The sequence below is a fragment of the Salvelinus namaycush genome, chromosome 2, assembly GCF_016432855.1.
Source record: "Salvelinus namaycush isolate Seneca chromosome 2, SaNama_1.0, whole genome shotgun sequence".
Classification (NCBI taxonomy): domain Eukaryota; kingdom Metazoa; phylum Chordata; class Actinopteri; order Salmoniformes; family Salmonidae; genus Salvelinus; species Salvelinus namaycush.
In genome coordinates, this window is record NC_052308.1 from 45,731,159 (window position 1) to 45,750,039 (window position 18,881).

At 42.0% G+C, this 18,881-nt stretch overlaps 1 protein-coding gene across 2 annotated transcripts in view; it reads left to right on the forward strand.

Annotated features, from left to right (window-relative positions):
* Positions 1–212: 212 nt before the first annotated feature.
* Positions 213–18,881, forward strand: part of slc2a9l2 (solute carrier family 2 member 9, like 2) — a 255,738-nt gene continuing 237,069 nt past the window's right edge. The window contains exons 1-2 of one of the 2 annotated variants that reach the window (XM_039014439.1): positions 213–319; positions 7,649–7,760. In XM_039014439.1, coding sequence (XP_038870367.1) covers positions 7,677–7,760 — 84 coding nt within the window. In that variant the 5' untranslated portion in view covers positions 213–319; positions 7,649–7,676. The remainder of the gene's footprint in view (positions 320–7,648; positions 7,761–18,881) is intronic. The other variant, XM_039014447.1, reaches the window with a different exon arrangement.

The following is an 18,881-nucleotide window of genomic DNA, read 5'->3' on the forward strand; positions in this document are numbered from 1 at the left end:
GACTTTCTGAGTTGTCTTGAACGCACCATCAGTAAACATATGTCAGTGTCAGAATGTGTGGGCAAGTGTACGTCAGATTATTAAAATTATTTTCATGTATTGTAACTTTAAATGTTTCAACTTCCATACTATGCCTGTTTGCGTGCGTGGGTTTGCTTACAGTGATTTCCTCAGGCAGTGCCTGTTAATCATTTGTTAGGGGGAGTATTAAAAGACTATGTCTTTCAGGTACTGTCTCGTTGTCAGAAGGATAGTTTAAGGGTCAGTGTTAGGTTCCCTCTTCCTCTGTATAAACTGCTGGGAAATAGTCTTTGTGTGGGTAAGTTAAGTCAGTGACCTCATGTCACATTCCTTCTCTGTGTCAATATAGAGAATGCATTAATAATCCGAGCCTTCAAAATTGCATGAGCATTTTAGAGGCTGTATTTGTTTTTAGTTTGTTTTCCTATTGGCTAACCTTTGACCATGGCTTTGATTGTGTTTGGCTGGTAACACTGGCACAAGTGGTTTAGTAGAGGGTCTAATTATCTCCATGAATATAGTTCAGATTGTTTGGTCTTTGAATAATCTTGTTTTTGAGAAGTATTTTGTCTGTAAAGCGAGTGAGCTTATCAGGAGGAATATCAAGTGTTCATTTGGTTTTAGGATATTTGACTACAGCAAAGGTTGTTTACAATCGGTACTATACAGTCCTTGATCAAATTCATAATGTTTGTTAAACACTTTCAAGTACTTGAGATGAGTGTGATTTAGCATGCCTGGTACATTCAAACCAACGGAATAGTCCCACACAATGGTCGAGCTAGGCTAAATTAAGCAAAATTATTTGACATTTGATATTACATTAGGTGTGCATGTGAACAGGAACATTTACCAGCAATATCTTTTGGTTTAAAGGAGGGCTATACTCACCGATTCCGCCTGGGTTTTTCTGCTGCTCATGAAGAAAAACGAGACTTGCGTCATGGGGGTGTTTTTCTAATATATATTTTTATTTTACCAGGCAAGTCAGTTAAGAACAAATTCTTATTTTCAATGATGGCCTAGGAACAGTCGGTTAACTGACTTGTTCAGGGGCAGAACGACAGATTTGTACCTTGTTGGCTCTGGGATTTGATCGTGCAACCTTTCGGTTACTAGTCCAACGCTCTAACCACTAGGCTACGCTGCAGAAAGCTAAGATAAATTAAGAAATCTGTCATTAATATTGACTTTTCTGCAGAGGAGGTCTTAGTTGCACAATTTTACATCTAGCTAAGGTGTTTGGTGCAGTATTTCTCAAGTTGAAATATGTGCGTGAAAAGTCAGTGCACTGCAGACAGTATCGAGTCTGCTGCTGCGCTCAGGACTGATTTATGAGAACATGTCTACAACTTCATTAGCAAGCTGTCAAACTATCATAAATAAAGCACAAGCTACACGCTGTTGATCAGTGCCCAAAATAAGTTCCATCTCTGTGTTCGTCAATGAAGCTAGCTAGTAGCTAGCAGGTACATTTAGCAGGCAGGCCACGTTAGCTAATCACCTTATCAAGTCACTGGCGACTTGTGTGCCGATTAATTTTTACAACTTTCTTACTATCTATTACCGGAGTATGCGTCTGTCTGGCAATGTTTCATAGTGAGTCATGTTACAAAACAGGTCCAGTTTAATATCTTTCTGAGTTTTCTCTGGTTTTTGTAGAAACACCTGCAACTAGACACAGACATTTATTTAAGCTTTTCCCCCGAATCGAGAACAAAGAAAGTATCGCCAAGAGCAGGTTAGTTGAAAAATCTATGGCAGCGTTTTGTATAAGCTAAACTGTAACGTTGAGTATGGAAACATAGTTATCATATATCTCATGTAACACACTGTAGATAAACGCCAGGATCATGGTTATTGTTTCAGTGACAGAATCACAAAATGATCTATGTAGATGTAGCGGATGGCTAAGCTAGTATTATGTGGTGGTCGCCTTCCCAGGGACCGAAAGTAAGCCATGGATTGTATTGGACAAGAGGTTATGTTTGTGGATTTGTGAGTATGTTGTGTTATTGTAAGTGTCATATTGAATCCCTGAGCTGCTTGGCCATACGTTTAACCTGCCGTTCTGGGTGTAAATTAAATTTCCAGCTTCTTATCCCACTGCTGAACTTTCAGACCTCCAACAGGGAGTCACCAAGCTACCATCGAGGAATGGGATAAGCCCCTTGCCTTGAGCTCTGCAATATTGTAAAAGTGCCTTGGCTACAACAAAACAGATTGCCTATAAATGATCCCCTTGTTTTATGTTGCATTTTGTGGCTTGGTGTGGTACAGACTGTGCCGAATTACTTTTTGGTAACACCTTATTTTAAGTTACACATATTAGCCACTAATCGGGAGTTTATCGGTGTGTGCATATCAGGATTAGCATTGAAAATGTGATCAGGAAATCAAGTAATAAAGTGGCTGTAGATTATTTTTTTTTTATGAAAAAAATTACAGTTAAACAGTTATGGATGTGTTTGCTGAGTAGTTAGATGAAATTCACAACGATTGTTTGATGGCCAACTTTCTGTACCGCTAACATTCACTTCCAGTCATTTTCGCTCGCATTGCTAGTCCCATTTTTTGATATTAGAATCATCTTGTCCTAGCCTGTATATTTTCGACCTAGAAGTCGCTACATGACGTTTTGCCATTGCCGCGAGGATGTCACAGCACCAATTTGCCTTGCTGCGGCATAACTGTAGTCCCTGATATAGCGTTTTGTCCCGTCTCCTGCCACACACACCCTCTGCGCCGTTCATAGAAATATAATTAATAAAAAGGGCCTGGAAGCTCTCACCCTGGACATTTGATTAGTAAACTCATGGGTACACTCACAATGGCTGCCTAGTATTGTAATGCAATAATTTCCATGGTATTTTGGAATGTTCTATCATGATGCTGTATTGCCATGATGTATTTTTCGTTAAATTGATTTAACAAATCACTGCACAGATTGAAGGGTACACTTCCTGCTTGGGTCTAGGATGAATATAGGAAGGTTAAAGCAAGGAAAGCATTTAATGCGGAAGCGTTAGAAAATAAACAAATTCATGGGACAAGCTCCATTGATAACTACTAGCGTCATTGCTAACTAGCAAAGCTCGTCCCATGAATTGCTAGAGATAGAACCAAGGCCACTGAGGCATGATAAGGGGAAGAGTTTCCCTGCTGAAGCGTGCCGGGAGATTTGGTTTGAGCACATACGGAGCAGGAGTAGACGTAGCGGGCGACGTCCTTCGCCAAGGTGGGCCACCAGTACTTAGCAGAGATGGATTGAATGGTGCGGGTGATACCTGGGTGTCCAGCAGCAAGGGATGTATGCGCCCAGGTCAACAGCCAATCCCTTACCTCCGTGGGAACGTAGGTGCACTCCGGAGGGCAGGTAGCAGGCGTGGGTTCCCTCTCCAGAGCCTGGTGGATCTCCACGTCTACGTCCCAGAGCACGGGGCCAACACTTTGGGAGGGCAGAATGATGTGCGCACTCAGGACAGGAACCTCTCCCGAATCGTGGAGATGGGACATGGAATCGGCTTTGATGTTCTTTGAACCTGGGCGGTATGACAGGATGAAGTTGAATCTAGTGAAGAAAAGGGCCCATCTTGCTTGGTGTGGGTTCAGCCGCCTCGCTGTCCATATATACTCCAGGTTCCGATGGTTGGTGAGGATGAGAAATGGGTCCTTGGTGCCCTCCAACCAGTGTCTCTACTCATCTAGTGCCAACTTCATCGCCAGGAGCTCCCAGTTGCCTACTTCATAGTTTCTCTCTGCAGGATATATTTTTTTAGAGTAGTATGCACATGGATACAATTTTTGTGGATTACCTTGGTGTTGTGACAGGACAGCCCCCACGTCCACTTCTGAGGCATCCACCTCCACCACAAAGGGCAGCTTAGGATCTGGTTTTGAGCAACGGGTAGGGGTGAAAAGCCCACTCAGTAGACGGAAGACCTCATCGGCTGCAGGACTCCCATCAACTTACGGGGGCCACCCTTGAGGAGAGAGGTGAGGCGATGGAGCTGAAGTTTTTAATGAAGCGGCGGTAGAACCCCAAAAACTGTTGTAGTCCCTTTATGATGGTTGGGACTGGCCATGACCTGACTGCCTCGATCCTTCCTCTCATCCATAACGACTCCCTGCTGGCTGATCCAGTATCCTAAGGAGACATCGGCCTGATGGTACTGGCACTTCTCTGCTATGTGTTTTGAATAGGCAGTATTCTGTAATGTATATGCTGGGAGTCAGGAAGCAGGTGCAGAAGGTGAGTTTAATAATAAGAATCATGAAGATAACAAGACAGGAGAAGCATACAGACGTGAACAAAAACAATACTGCCAGATGACAGGCTACAAAGGGCTAAATAAAGGGAGTAATCAGGGTGATGATGAAGTCCAAGTGTGCGTAATGATGGGAAGCAGGTGTGCGTAATGATGGGAAGCAGGTGTGCCTAATGATGATTGCCAGGGCCGATGGTTAGTTTACCGGCAACATCGAGCGCCGGAGCGGGAGTAGGCATGACCGTTCCAAACTTCTTCCATTTAAGAATGATGAAGGCCACTGTCTTCTTGGGGACCTTCAATGCTGCAGAAATGTTTTGGTACCCTTCCCCGGATCTGTGCCTCGATACAATATTGTCTCGGAGCTCTACATACAATTCCTTTGACCTCATGGCTTGGTTTTTCCTCTGACATGCACTGTCAACTGTGGGACCTTATATAGACACGTATGTGCCTTTCAAAATCATGCCCAATCATTTTAATTTACCACATCTGTACTCCAATCAAGTTGTAAAAACATCTCAAGGATGATCAATTGAAACAGGATGCACCTAAGCTCAATTTCGAGTCTCATAGCGAAGGGTGTGAATACTTATGTAAATAAGGTATTTCTGTTTTGGATTTTTTTTAAATAAATGAGCAAAAATGTCTAAACCTGTTTTTGCTTGGTCATTATGGGGTATTGTGTGTAGATTATTGAAGAATTGTTTTTATTTAATCCATTTTCGAATAAAGGCTGTAACGTAACAAAATGTGGAAAAAGTCAAGGGGTCTGTATCCTTTCAGAATGCACTGCATATGACATTAAATGCTATGTAAAATAGCTAAAATACTATAAAGTAACATTAACTGTAAAGCTATCAGTCACTAGTGGAAGCATTTACAACTGCAATTAAGTTACATTATATTTTTGTATGTATTTTACGTCAGACACATTCATGGCCAGTTACCCCCTAGGAAGGGGAGGCGAGTTTCCCCCAACACACTCATCCAAACTATTACTACTTTAATCAAAAATGATCTACATTTTTCTCTCTAAACATGTGAATGATTTATCTTGATGTCAGCGATTGGGTGCAGAGATGTAGCGGAGTCAGGCGCAGGACACAGGTTTGAGCAAAACAACTGAGTTTACTCACAAAAAAAGGCAAGCAATATTCCAATAAGGAAAATACAGACAGAATAACACCTACACGAACCACTAAGACAACAACAATCACGGACAGAACAGAAAGGTATGCCAGAGGGTTAAATAAGGAACATGATATGGGAATTGAAACCAGGTGTGTGTAATACAGACAAAACAAAACGAAAATGAAACATGGATCGGTGGTGACTAGAAAGCCGGTGACGTCGACCGCCGAACGCCACCCGAACAAGGAGAGGGGCCGACTTCGGCGGAAGTCGTGACACTTGAGACTTTCCTTCTTGTATATTTAAACAATTATAGATCTGACTTCATTGGAATATATTTGCAACATTTTCAAAATGCATATTTTTTTTAATCAACTCACCACAAAATCGTTTTGTTAAAACAACTCCAAAAGTTGTGATGACACGGAGGACATTTTTGTTGAGCAAGAGTAGTGGCACCCAGGGAAAGTTTTGGGAAAATAATTTGGTGACATCTTGTGGTCTTAATGTGAATTACGTGAGGGGGGGCTAGTTACCCCTTGGTACCCTATCTAATACATACAATAATATTTAAAATTGGTGTAGGGAGGCAATACACATTGGACCAGGGGGGAAGCCAATGCAAAGTGTGGGCTTATTGAGGCAAGATATGGGCTGCAATAAGTAGCCTAAATACGCATGTCATTCTTAAAATTTGATGGATGTGAGGAGGAGACCAAATAGTATTTTAACAGTACACAAACCAAAAGTTACATTAGATTGTATTTGACTACTAAAAACAATTATGTATATGCAAAAAAATGTCCAATAAAAGCCTATGTTTTTTTCAAATACAATTGACGGGCTGATTCCTAATTAGATACACCATGCATCTAACTCAGAACTCCTGAGCCAGTTAACATGCCTACCTACCATTGGCTATCATTCCCTCTATGTTCAATGTAGATCGGAGTCACTACAGAGTAACTGAATAGTTATTTTCCTATTCTTATCAGTGATTTAAACAGTTATTTAATAAACAATGTGGCTTATACTAAAGGTACGCTCAGCAATCTGGCGAAGATGCAGAAAGTAAACAGCATATTGGGTCAATTTCCTCAACTACAGTAAGAGCGTTGAGCTGTTTTGGTCCTGTGGCTCCCACGCTGTAGGAGAGTGAAGTAAACCCTAGCAGGTACTGTGTGACTGTTTGAGAGCAACCTCGCTCTTCTCAATATCTGCTGGGCTGCTTGTGGCAATGTCATTTCATGGAATCTACCTGTAAATACACAGTCTTGTCAGGGCAAGGTTGTTGAGGATGGGATGTTATATCCAATTATAATGCTTATTCTTTGAGTATCAGTATAAAGTAAGTTGGATTTAGAGTTGTCGTAAACATTCCAGGCTGTCTAGCAGCATGGGTGTAAAGACAGGTGATGGTGCGCATCAAAAACAAATTACAGGGAAGTGATGGGAAGCAGAATTGGAGGCTTACACCTCTCATGTAGAATTCATGAATGAATTCCACCCCTAGTTTGGCATGAAGGAACTATGAGAAGTGCAATATACTGTCAACCAGCAGATGGCAGACTGACTTTACCTCTCTTTCGTCATCCACAGAGTAACCAAGGATAGGATTTTGTGGTTCAGTTGGTTATTTTTAGAACTGTGTTATACAGTCTAGGTCACTCAAACTCATCTCTGGACCTCGAAGCCAGTTCCATTGCTTTTTTCCATTGTTACCCTCTAACCAGGGACTGATTTAGACCCAGCACAAAAAAACAGAAGGCCCCGGATCTCATAGGGAAAGAGTTATCAAAAATGGCTTCTTGACATTTCCAGGCTAAGGGAAGCACAATATTCTTTCTCCTGCCCATGCTGTGAGCAATTATGTCTGAGCTAGTATCCAGTTGAGTTTCTTTTTGTTCCTGTTGCACATACTATCCATTTTCTTTTTGAAGGAAATTGATTCAATTGTGCATGCTCACAGATCAAGAAAAGTGTTTTATCTTCCCCTGGAAACTTCCTGGTTTGATCGAATAGAAACTTCTTGCACTTATCCACCTCATGATCTGCATTTTATACAGAGTTGGTGTGTTTAGGGTCGTAGAAGCTGATGTTTAATTCATTTAATGTCAGCACAATAGTTTCTCTTTACAGACACAAGCTACTTCCCTAAAATCACTTCCCTTACCACACTGGTTTGCTCCTTTGAACAGTATGAATAATGCCACATTTGACTTCAGTGTCATTTCAGTGTATTAGAAGTAAAACATGGAAATGCGAGAGCAAACCGAAGATCCTGAACCGAACAACATCGAAAATACTGAACCAGACCACAAGAAGTCAACAGAAAAGGTTAGTTGGTAATTTCTGGATCTTTTCAAAGGAGTCATACTGTATCTTTGTTTATGGCTTAGCACATGGTCGCTTATCACCATGTGGTGCAATCATTGTTTTTCAATCATTCATTTGTGAGGTTATGGGTGTTCCTCACACCAATGTGGGTCATGGTTGTACAGTGTCTTCAGAAAGTATTCACACCCCTTGACTTTTTCCACATTTTGTTCTGTTACAGCCTGAATTTTATGTGTGGGGTATAGAGATGAGGTAGTCATTAAAAATCATGTTAAACACTATTATTGCACATCAAGTGAGCCCATGCAACTTATTATGTGACTTTTTAGGTTTGCAATAACAAAGGGGTTGAATACTTATTGACTCAAGACATTTCAGCTTTTCATTTTCTATTATTTTGTAAAATTGTCAAAAAACGGAATTCCACTTTGACATTATGGGGTATTTATTGTGTGTAGGCCAGTGACAAAAAAATCTAAATTTAATCAATTTTAAATTCAGGCTGTAACACAACAAAATGTGGAAAAAGTCAAGGGGTGTGACTACTTTCTGAAGGCACTATATGTTTACACGTAATCTCAATGACCTATGTCATGTTACAGTACACTTTGGATAACAAAGTTAATTCTGATTCTTCTCCACCATGACCCACTTACATGGGCTAATCAGATATTGGATGTGGTGTGGATTATCCACAGTTCAGAGTGTTTCTAATAGCTGGTTATATAACCACCTGTTCTAAGAAGCTATATTACCATGTGTGATCCGGATGGACCCAGACAGATATTCATCAATGTACAACGTGCTCTATGCACACTCACTGGACTGTACCCACACACTCACACATACTACACTGACACTCCAACACACACACACACACAATTGCCTAGTCACTTATACCCTTACCCACAGTGCCTTCAGAAAGAATTTACATACCCTTTGACTTAATACACATTTTGTTGTTACAGCCTGAATTCAAAATGGATTAAATCGATTGTTTATCTCACCTATCTACACACAATACCCCATATTGACAAAGTGAAAACAAGTATTTATAAATGTTAGCAAATGTATTGAAAATTAAATACAGAAATATCTAATTTACATAAGTATTAACACCCCTGAGTCAATACTTTGTAGAAGGACCTTTAGCAGCGATTACAGCTGCGAGTCTTTCTGGGTAAATCTGTAAGAGCTTTCAACACATGAATTTTGCAACGTTCTTCTCAAAATTGTTCAAGCTCTGTCAAATTAGTTGTTGATCATTGCTAGACAACCATCTTTAGGTCTTGCCATAGTTTTTCAAGTAGATTTATGTCAAAATTGTAACTCGGCCACTCAGAAACATTCACTGGTAAGCAACTCCAGTGTAGATTTGTCCTTGTGTTTTAGGTTATTGTCCTGCTGAAATGTGAATTAATTTCCCAGTGTCTGGTGGAAAGCAGAATGAACCAGGTTTTCCTCTAGGATTTTGCCTGTGCTTAACTCCATTACATTTTTATCCTGAAAAACTCCCCAGTCCTTGCATATTACAAGCATACCCATAACATGATTCAGCCACCACTATGCTTGACAATATGGAGAGTGGTACTTAGTAATATGTTTGGGGCAAATCCAATACAACACTATGTATTCAGGACAAAAAGTTAATTGCTTTGCCATATTTTTTGCAGTATTACTCTAGTGCCTTGTTGCAAACAAGTTGCGTGTTTTGTTGCGTGTTTTGTAATATTTGTATTCTGTACAGGCTTCCTTCTTTTCAATCTGCCAATTAGGTTAGTTTTGTGGAGTAATCCATCCTCAGTTTTCTCTTATCACAGCCATTAAACTGTTTTAAAGTCCCAATTGGCCTCATGGTGAAATCCCTGAGCGATTTCCTTCCTCTCTGGCAACTGAGTTAGGAAGGACGCCTGTATCTTTTTAGTGACTGGGCATATTGATACACCATCCAAATTCTAATTAATAACTTCATCATGCCCAAAGGATATTCCCTATTATTGCACACAGAGTGAGTCCATGCAACTTATTATTTCATTTAAGTACATTTTTACTCCTGAATGTATTTAAGCTTGCCATAAGAAAGGGGTTGAATACTTATTGACTCAAGATATTTCAGCTTTTCATTTGTAATTAATTTGTACAAATTTCAAAAAAACGAATTCCATTTTGACGTTATGGGTTACTGTTATTTTGTGTAGGCCAGTGACCAAAAAAATCTAAATTTAATCCATTTTAAAATAAGGCTGTAGTACATAAAAATGTGGAAAATGTCAAGGGGTGTGAATACTTTATGAAGGCATATTACCTCAAATACCTCAATTACCTCGTGCCCCTTTACATTGACTCGGTACCTGTGCTCCATGTACAGTGCCTTGCAAAAGTATTCACCCCCCTTGGCATTTTTCCTATTTTGTTGCATTACAACCTGTAATTTAAATTGATTTTTTATTTGGATTTCATCTAATGGACATACATAATATAGTCAAAATTGGTGAAGTAAAAAATAAATAAAAATTGTTTCAAAAAACTAAAACGGAAAAGTGGTGCGTGCATATGTATTCACCCCCTTTGCTGTAAAGCTCCTAAATAAGATCTGGTGCAACCAATTACCTTCAGAAGTCACATAATTAGTTAGATTGCACACAGGTGGACTTTATTTAAGTGTCACATGATCTGTCACATGATCTCAGTATATATACACCTGTTCTGAAAGACCCCAGAGTCTGCAACACCACTAAGCAAGGGGCACCATGAAGACCAAGGAGCTCTCCAAACAGGTCAGGGACAAAGTTGTGGAGAAGTACAGATCAGGGTTTGGTTATAAAAAAATATCTGGAACTTTGAACATCCCACGGAGCAGTATTAAATCCATTATAGAAAAATGGAAAGAATTTGGCACCACAACAAACCTGCCAAGAGAGGGCCGCCTACCCAGAACTCACGGACCAGGCAAGGAGGGCATTAATCAGAGGCAACAAAGAGACCAAAGATAACCCTGAAGGAGCTGCAAAGCTCCACAGCGGAGATTGGAGTATCTGTCCATACGACCACTTTAAGTCGTACACTCCCCAGAGCTGGGCTTTACGCGAGAGTGGCCAGAAAAAAGCCATCTGTTAAAAATGTTGTATCAAGACTACCTAAACGTGCCTAATTTGTTTATTAATAACTTTTCATGTTCAAAATAGTGCCCTCTCCTCAAACAATAGCATGGTATTCTTTCACTGTAATAGCTACTGAAAATTGGACAGTGCAGTTAGATTGACAAAAATTTAAGCTTTCTGCCAATATCAGATGTCCTGGGAAATACTCACAACCTCATGCTAATCGCATTAGCTCAACTACATTAGCTCAACCATCCAGTGGAAGGGACACCGATCCCGAAGAAGTTATTAAAGAAAAAAATAAGCAAACATGTTTGGTGTTTGCCAAAAGGAATGTGGGAGACTCCCCAAATAAATGGAAGAAGGTACTCTGGTTAGATGAGACTAAAATTGAGCTTTTTGGTCATCAAGGAAAACGCTAAATACATGGCACTAAATACAGGGAAATGATTGAGGGAAACCTGTTTGTCTTTCAGAGATTTGAGGCTGGGATGGAGGTTCACCTTCCAGCAGGACAATGGCCCTAAGCATATTGATAAAGCAACACTTGAGTGGTTTAAGGGGAAACATTTAAATGTCTTGGAATGGTTTAGTCAAAACCCAGACCAGACCTCAATCCAATTGAGAATCTGTGGTATGACTTAAAGATTGCTGTACACCAGTGGAACCTATTCAACTTGAAGGAGCTGGAGCAGTTTTACCTTGAAGAGTGGGGAAAAATACCTGTGGCTAGATGTGCCAAGCTTATAGAGACATACCCCAAGAGACTTGCAACTGTAATTGCTGCAAAATGTGGCTCTACAAAGTATTGACTTTTGGGGGGGGGGGGGGGGGGGGGGTGAATAGTTATGCACACTCAAGTTTTCTGTTTTTTAAAAATGTATTTTCTTATTTCACAATTTTCTAATATTTTGTATCTTCAAAGTGATAGGCATGTTGTGTAAATCAAATGATACAAACCCCCCAAAATCTATTTTAATCTATTTTAAAATAGGAAAAATGCCAAGGGGGGTGAATACTTTCGCAAGCCACTGTATATAGCCTCGTTATTGTTTCTGCTTTCCATTGTTGGGAAAGGCCTTGTAGCATTTCACGGTAAAGTCTACACCTGTTGTATTCGGCGCATGCGACAAATATAATTGTATTTGATTTGGAAGTGCTGATTCCACCAGAGGAATCATGTTTCTTAGAAGCCTTAGAGCATTTCAAGCACTTAGCATGAGTCTGTGCCCTGCTGCTCACCATCTTTGCCAATTGTGAGTGTCATCTTTATCCACCATTCAGTGGATAGAAATTTAATATACCCTAATAATAAATAGAATATCGGAGGATAAATAATTATATCACGTGATAGTCTTCCGTGGGCAAGTTAATCACACAGCTGACCAAATTACAAAAATGTAACTTCTGGGTTAATAGAGATTAATCACCTGGTAACAATTTGTTCATTTACATTTTAGCATATGTCTATTTTCTTGTCTGATACTCAATCCCATTCAAAAAGAATGGAAATCATTGAAGTTTCACCCATTCTGGCCTTCTTCAGAATGCTTGCAACTTTTGCTTTGTGAACTAAGGTTTTCTCTACACTTCTTTAAGTGACTTTTTATTTGTCCAACACTTTAGTATCAATGAGTGTAACACTGTGTCAGGCTAATACAACACCACTGTTTTTTATGGTAATTTACACAATGGACTATTTCTGTAATCCACTGTGATATGGGTATACATGTTCAAAGTGCCATTTAAAACAGTACAGTTAATTTGACCATAAGCATATTATTTTTTCAAATCTACAACATTTCAGTCTGGTCACTGGTCACTATTCCATTTTGTCCATTTTATTTTTGGGGGTCATTTTCAATTATAATAAACAACCCCTCCACCCTTCCCTAGTGGTCCCCTGCAGTCTACAAAATCACACCAGAGGTATGTATGCCTTCCCTTTGACACCAGCGGTATGACACTCATTTGATTTAGCTGGTGATTAGTGGACTGGTCAATCAGGTCACTTTAGGTGTTATTTTGTTTCGGTATATTTGGTATTGCCATGTTATTTTACCGTGACTATGTTGGTCTATTATTTATAAAATCCATGCAAATATTTATCTGTCAGCTGAATTTAGCAGAGCTGGTATAAGAAAAATTGTTGTTCAAAAACTGTAGAATGGTTTGATCCATTTCCCACCTTGAACCTCTTGCGTCGCCCATTTCACATTCTCCTCCTTCAGCACATGTTGGAGAAAGGTAGGCTTGTCTATATCTGCTCTGTTTATCCTGTGATAACATTTTGTAAATATCACTCTATTCCCACTAAATATAGATACAATTATTTATGTTGGAATTCAGTTTTTGAATGTTATTTTGTACACAAGCTTAATAGAATGTTCCCTATAATCTTGAGCACAAGCTGCTATAGCTAGCTAACGTTAGCTCTCTGTTGTTTTTAGCAATTTGCTAGCAATGCAGCTTAGCTACCTAGCACTTTAGCTACCGGTATGCTGTTTTTTTCCTTTTGTAAAACGAGTATTCATTGTGTTTTCACTGGTCATGCACTGAGGGTTATTGCTTTATCCAACAGGCATGGAAGCAGTTAATAAATTGAGCTGAAGGATGTTGTTTTCCTTTTCAATAGCTACGTGCAGACAGAAAATAATATAGCTAGCTAACATTAACCCCATTCCGTACAAATGTGCGTAACCGCGACATTCAAACGAGGCTACAAAGAAAACTAATGCGACTGTGTTGACTTCAAAATCCGGGGTGTGAACTAGGTTTCTATTCAAGCGTTGATCGACATGGTATGGCTCTATAGTATTGGAGAAAATTTGAAAAAACTGACCCTCCGTTACATCTTGACGTGTCATGTCGTAACGTACAGCACGCATAAAGCAACTATTTCTGTCTTACAATCTCTCTCCACCAGGTGTAGCACTTCTCTCATCATTTAAAAAACAAGAAATGGACAGTGACGGGGGTAAGGAGGGGATACCTAGTATTTTTTTCCGTCATCATTGCATGCGATCATCATTCTCAAAGCCGCTGTTTACTGTTTCTGTATGATAAGTTGGATTAAGGAATAAAGACAGACACCAATGTTAAGTTCAATAGCCTTGTTAAGCATTGTACAAATCCCTACGCCTGGAGTCTGGGGAACAGTCCAACTAGTCGATTACCTATCAACTAGACTCCGTAACATCATCCTTTTCAATAGAAAGTGCAAACATAACGGCATAACATTGAGTTCTTAACAGTCAAGTCATAACAATTGAAAAGCATGACATTTTCTTTTTACTTCAGCTGTCATCTTCCTTTTTTAAATTTTTTAAATTTTTGAAATATTTTTTTAAATTAACAGACAACAAGTTAAGTCTCTTGCTTACAGAGTAAGCCTGTCCGGTGGCTTGCACAGCCGACCCACCCGTGAGTAAGTATTGGCTCTGACAGGGGTAGGATTAGGGCCACGAGCTGGAGAGTTTGGTGGGGTAGAAGCTTCACCTTCAGTTGGCTCATGTCTCAATTCTGCACCCCTTACCCTTAGGCCTGGACTGTGATCCAGCTCATCTAGGTGAGTGTATGGCATGTTCTGGTTTGTCTGCTCTGCTACGCGCAGATCCACCCGATTGCGACGATAGAGGGAGCCACCAACATCCACCAGGTAAGAACGTGGTGCAACTCTCTGTAGGCATGTGCCCAGCCTCCAAAGTCCTGTGTGGTCTCCCGGCAGCGGTTTCATCCTTATAGTTTCACCCACCTCCAGCTCTGGTAGGTCTCGAGCAGTCCGGTCGTAGAAGCACTTAGCGAGCTGCTTTCTGTGACGCAGTTTGTCCGTGACGCCAACCATGACGCAGGGCTCAAGTAGCTTGTTAGCTACGGGGATAGTAGTCTTCAGACGTCTGGACAGAAGGCGTTGTGCTGGGCTGCTGTCCATGTTTTCGGTGGGTGTGTTCCTCCAATGTAAGATCGCTTTCCATGGGTCGTTGCTGTCGCGCAAGGCCCTGCTTAACAGGTTTTTTGCAATCTTGACAGCTGATTCTGCCTTGCCATTTGCTTTTGGGTGTCTTGGAGAGGAGGTCACGTGGTCAAACTCCCATTCTGAGGCGAAACGCTTGAACTGTGCAGTGAATTGTGGGCCATTGTCCGTGATTACCTTGTCAGGCTGACCTTGCCTTGCAAACTGCGCCTTGCAGCGCTTTATGACCGTCTCTGCAGACAAGTCAGGGAGCAGTTCAATTTCCCAAAAGTCAGAGTAATGATCAACGAGGAGAAGATAGTCCTTTTGTCTGTGGCTGAATAAGTCCATGCTGATGATTTGCCAGGCCCTTGTGGGCAGTTCGTGTGACATCATGGTTTCCTTTTGCTGTTCATGAGCGTACTCGTTGCATGTGGTACAGTTGCTGACAAAGTCTTTAATTTCTGCTTGCATGTTTGACCAGTATAATGTTTCACGAGCCTGACGGTAGCATGCGTCACCTCCAACGTGACTGGAGTGTATGCGGGTAAGCATCTCTGGACGTAGTGATTTGGGAATAATGACCTTCTGACCTCTGAACAAGACGCCATTTTGCACACTGATCTCATCTCGAAAGGTCCAGTATTCTCTCACTGTGAAAGGTGTCTCCTCTTTCAGATATGGCCAACCTGCGAGAGCCATGGACTTCAGTGACTGTAGGTGTTCGTCCTTGTCAGTATGTTGCCTGATCTGGGCTAGGCGGTGATCTGTCACGTTTAAGTAGTCTGCCTGATTGATCTGTTGAACATCTTGTTGTTCCTGCTGTAGCGAACAGATGGCCTGCCGCTGATAGGCAGTGCCTCTACCTGTACATTGTGCTGTTGCCCTGCTCAGTGTGTCGCTGATGTACATCTCAGGTCCTGGCTTGTAAATGACCTTCAGGCTGTAGTTTTGCAGAGTCAGGAGCATACTTTGAAGCCTCTTGGGCGCGTTGAGGAGAGGTTTACTGAATATGGCAATGAGTGGTTTGTGGTCAGTTTCAGCGGTGACCAGCTCTCGACCATATAAGTAGTGATGGAATCGCTGGCAGGAGAAGACGATGCTGAGGCACTCTTTCTCAATTTGTGCATAGTTTTGTTCGGTGGGGGTGAGCGCTCTCGAGGCAAACGCAACGGGCTGGCCTTCCTGCATAAGGCAGCATCCAAGTCCCCTTTGGCTAGAGTCGCTCTGGATTGTGACAGGCTTCGTGACGTCGTAGTAGCGCAACACTGGCATGGATGAAGCCAGAGATTTCATCTCCTGCACTGCGGCCTCGTGCTTGGGTAGCCAGTGCCATGGTGTGTCTTTGTCCAGCAACCGGCGCAGAGGCTCACAGACTGCTGATAGGTGTGGCATGAACTTTGCAAGATAGTTTGCAAAGCCGATGAGACGCTGTACTCCTTTTGCATCAGACGGGTTTGGCATGTCGAGGATCGCTTGGACCTTGTCTGGGTCCGGCTTCAGGCCTTTTGCCGAGAGAATGTGGCCATGGAAGTGGACGTCTTTCACCTTGAACTGCAGCTTCTTCAGGCCAAGACGAAGCTTAACTGATCGGCAGCGCTCCATCAGTGCCAGGAGCTTCACATCGTGGTCGCGTCCTGCTTCTTCGTCTGTTTCACCACAGCCTACGATCAGGATATCATCGGCGATGGGTTCAATGCCCTTGAGCCCAGCCAGTAACTCGTGCTGCTTGCGTTGGTATACCTCAGGCGCCACTGAGACACCAAACGGGAGCTTGAGCCAGCGTTTCCGACCCCAGGGGGTCCAGAAGGTAGTCATGAAGCTGCTTTCTTCGTCCAGCTTGCATTGAAGGAATGCATCTCGGGCATCCACCAAGGTGAAAATCCTGGCCTTGGGAAGCTTATAGAGGACATCCTCTAGTGTCGGCATGATGTAGTGGGATCGTTTCAGTGCTTGGTTCAGATGCTTTGGGTCGATGCAGACCCTCAGCTTCTCTGGTTTTTTCACTATGACCATATTGCTGATCCAGTCAGTTGGTTCAGTCACAGATGTCATGTGGCCATCGGCCTCATACTTGTCCAGCTGGGCCTTCACAGCCACTTTCATTGCAATGGGCACATTGCGAGGAGCACACTGGACTGGAGTAATGCTCTCATCCACTTCAAAGTGTACCTCCCCAGGCACTGATTCAACGGGCATGTTGAATACATCGTCATATCTGCTGAGTAGTTGTTCTTTGGACAGGGGTCCATGCTGGACATGATCCACAATGTGCAGGTCATTTGGTACAGTGAACTGCATCAGTCCCAGGCGTTCGCATGTAGAGCCTGAGAGGAGAGGATTTTGACTGGTTTTCACAATCTCGAACTCCAGCTTGTGTTTGCGTCCCCGAATAACACATTCGGTCTCAAAGGTGCCCATAGAGCTCATTAGTACTCCTGAGTACAGCTTTAGTCTAGTATCGCTGGGAAATAGATGTGTGTCAGGTGCCAGATTGATTTTGTCTTTGTAGCTCATTACGTTGCATGTAGCACCCGAATCCAGTTGACATTGTTGTTGCTTGTTGTGTAATCGTAGTGTCACAAACCATTTCTTCCCTCTTGAGTGTACAGCCCCAATGGATTCATGCATGTAAATGTCACTTTCACTGTTCAGCTCTGAACATTGAGTAACATCATCAACACAGTGAATCTTGCCCTCACTCACCCTTCTTTTGCTTTTGAGACACACTTTTGCAAAGTGATTATTAGTTCCACAAGCTCTGCATGGTTTTCCATAGGCCGGGCAGTGCTCTTTGCCACGTGTGTGTGTATTCCCACAGTATTTACATGCTACGGGGCTCTCTGTGTTCACCGTTCGTGGTGAATTACTCTGCCTCGATTGGTTTTGTCTGAATGTCTGCCTAGCAACAGCGTGAACAGTATCAACGTCGGAGCGTGGGGTTTCCGTTTCCATTGCTCTCATTCTCATGTCAGTGACTTCAGCAGTGCGGCACATTTCGATGGCAGTTACTAATGTTAAGCCTCTCTCTCTCAGTAGACGCCGGCGCGTATTCTCATTTGCAATTCCCAGTACTATTTTGTCACGAATCAGTTCATCTTTCAATCCCCCGTATTCACAAGTGGCGGATTTCTCTCTCAAACGGGTTACAAAGTTGTGTACTGACTCACCCTCTTCCTGTTTGCAGCTTCCGAAAACGAACCGCTCGTAAATTACGTTTCTGGCGGGCTTGAAGTAATTCTCCAATGCATCCAATATAGCCTTTGCATCACACTGTTGTCGTGCCGTGAGGGTGAGATTGTGCCGGTAGATATGCCTGCATTCGCTGCCCATTAAACTCCTCAGAGTTGCCGCTTGTACCTCGTTGGGTTTCTCATGTAGACCGGTCGCCAGCGCATAGTCCTCGAATTCATCCCTGAAGTTGTCCCAATTAGTATTCCAGTCCCCTGTGAGAACCATGTGATTTGGTGGCGGAATGTTCGCTGCCATAGCAATGGAATAGGAGATTTCTTTGCCTTCAGTCATGGAGGTAGGTAGTGATGCTAGCTAGCCAGCTAACAACGAGTTGATCAGTGTTGTGAGTAGGAAACGGCTTGTGTTCGCATATGGAACGTAACTGCGCCTATACTGTACTTAGCTACAAAAATAACAAACGTGTGTTTTCCGAGCCACTTCTGATACCATGTTTCTGTATGATAAGTTGGATTAAGGAATAAAGACAGACACCAATGTTAAGTTCAATAGCCTTGTTAAGCATTGTACAAATCCCTACGCCTGGAGTCTGGGGAACAGTCCAACTAGTCGATTACCTATCAACTAGACTCCGTAACAAGTTCTAAGATCACTTTAGCACTGCCCTAAAAACCCGATTCAAATTCGACACAAACCTTCAAATAGGTATGTAATGACACATTATATAAACTCTTTATATTGTTTTATTTACATTTTAGAGGTGATAAGTTGGACAGGTCGAGTGAAAAAAGCAATTTTCCCACACGACATCTGTCCTTCTCACTATCACACATTAGTTTCGCTTCCCCACCCGCCATTTTTAAAAAGACCCGAAGG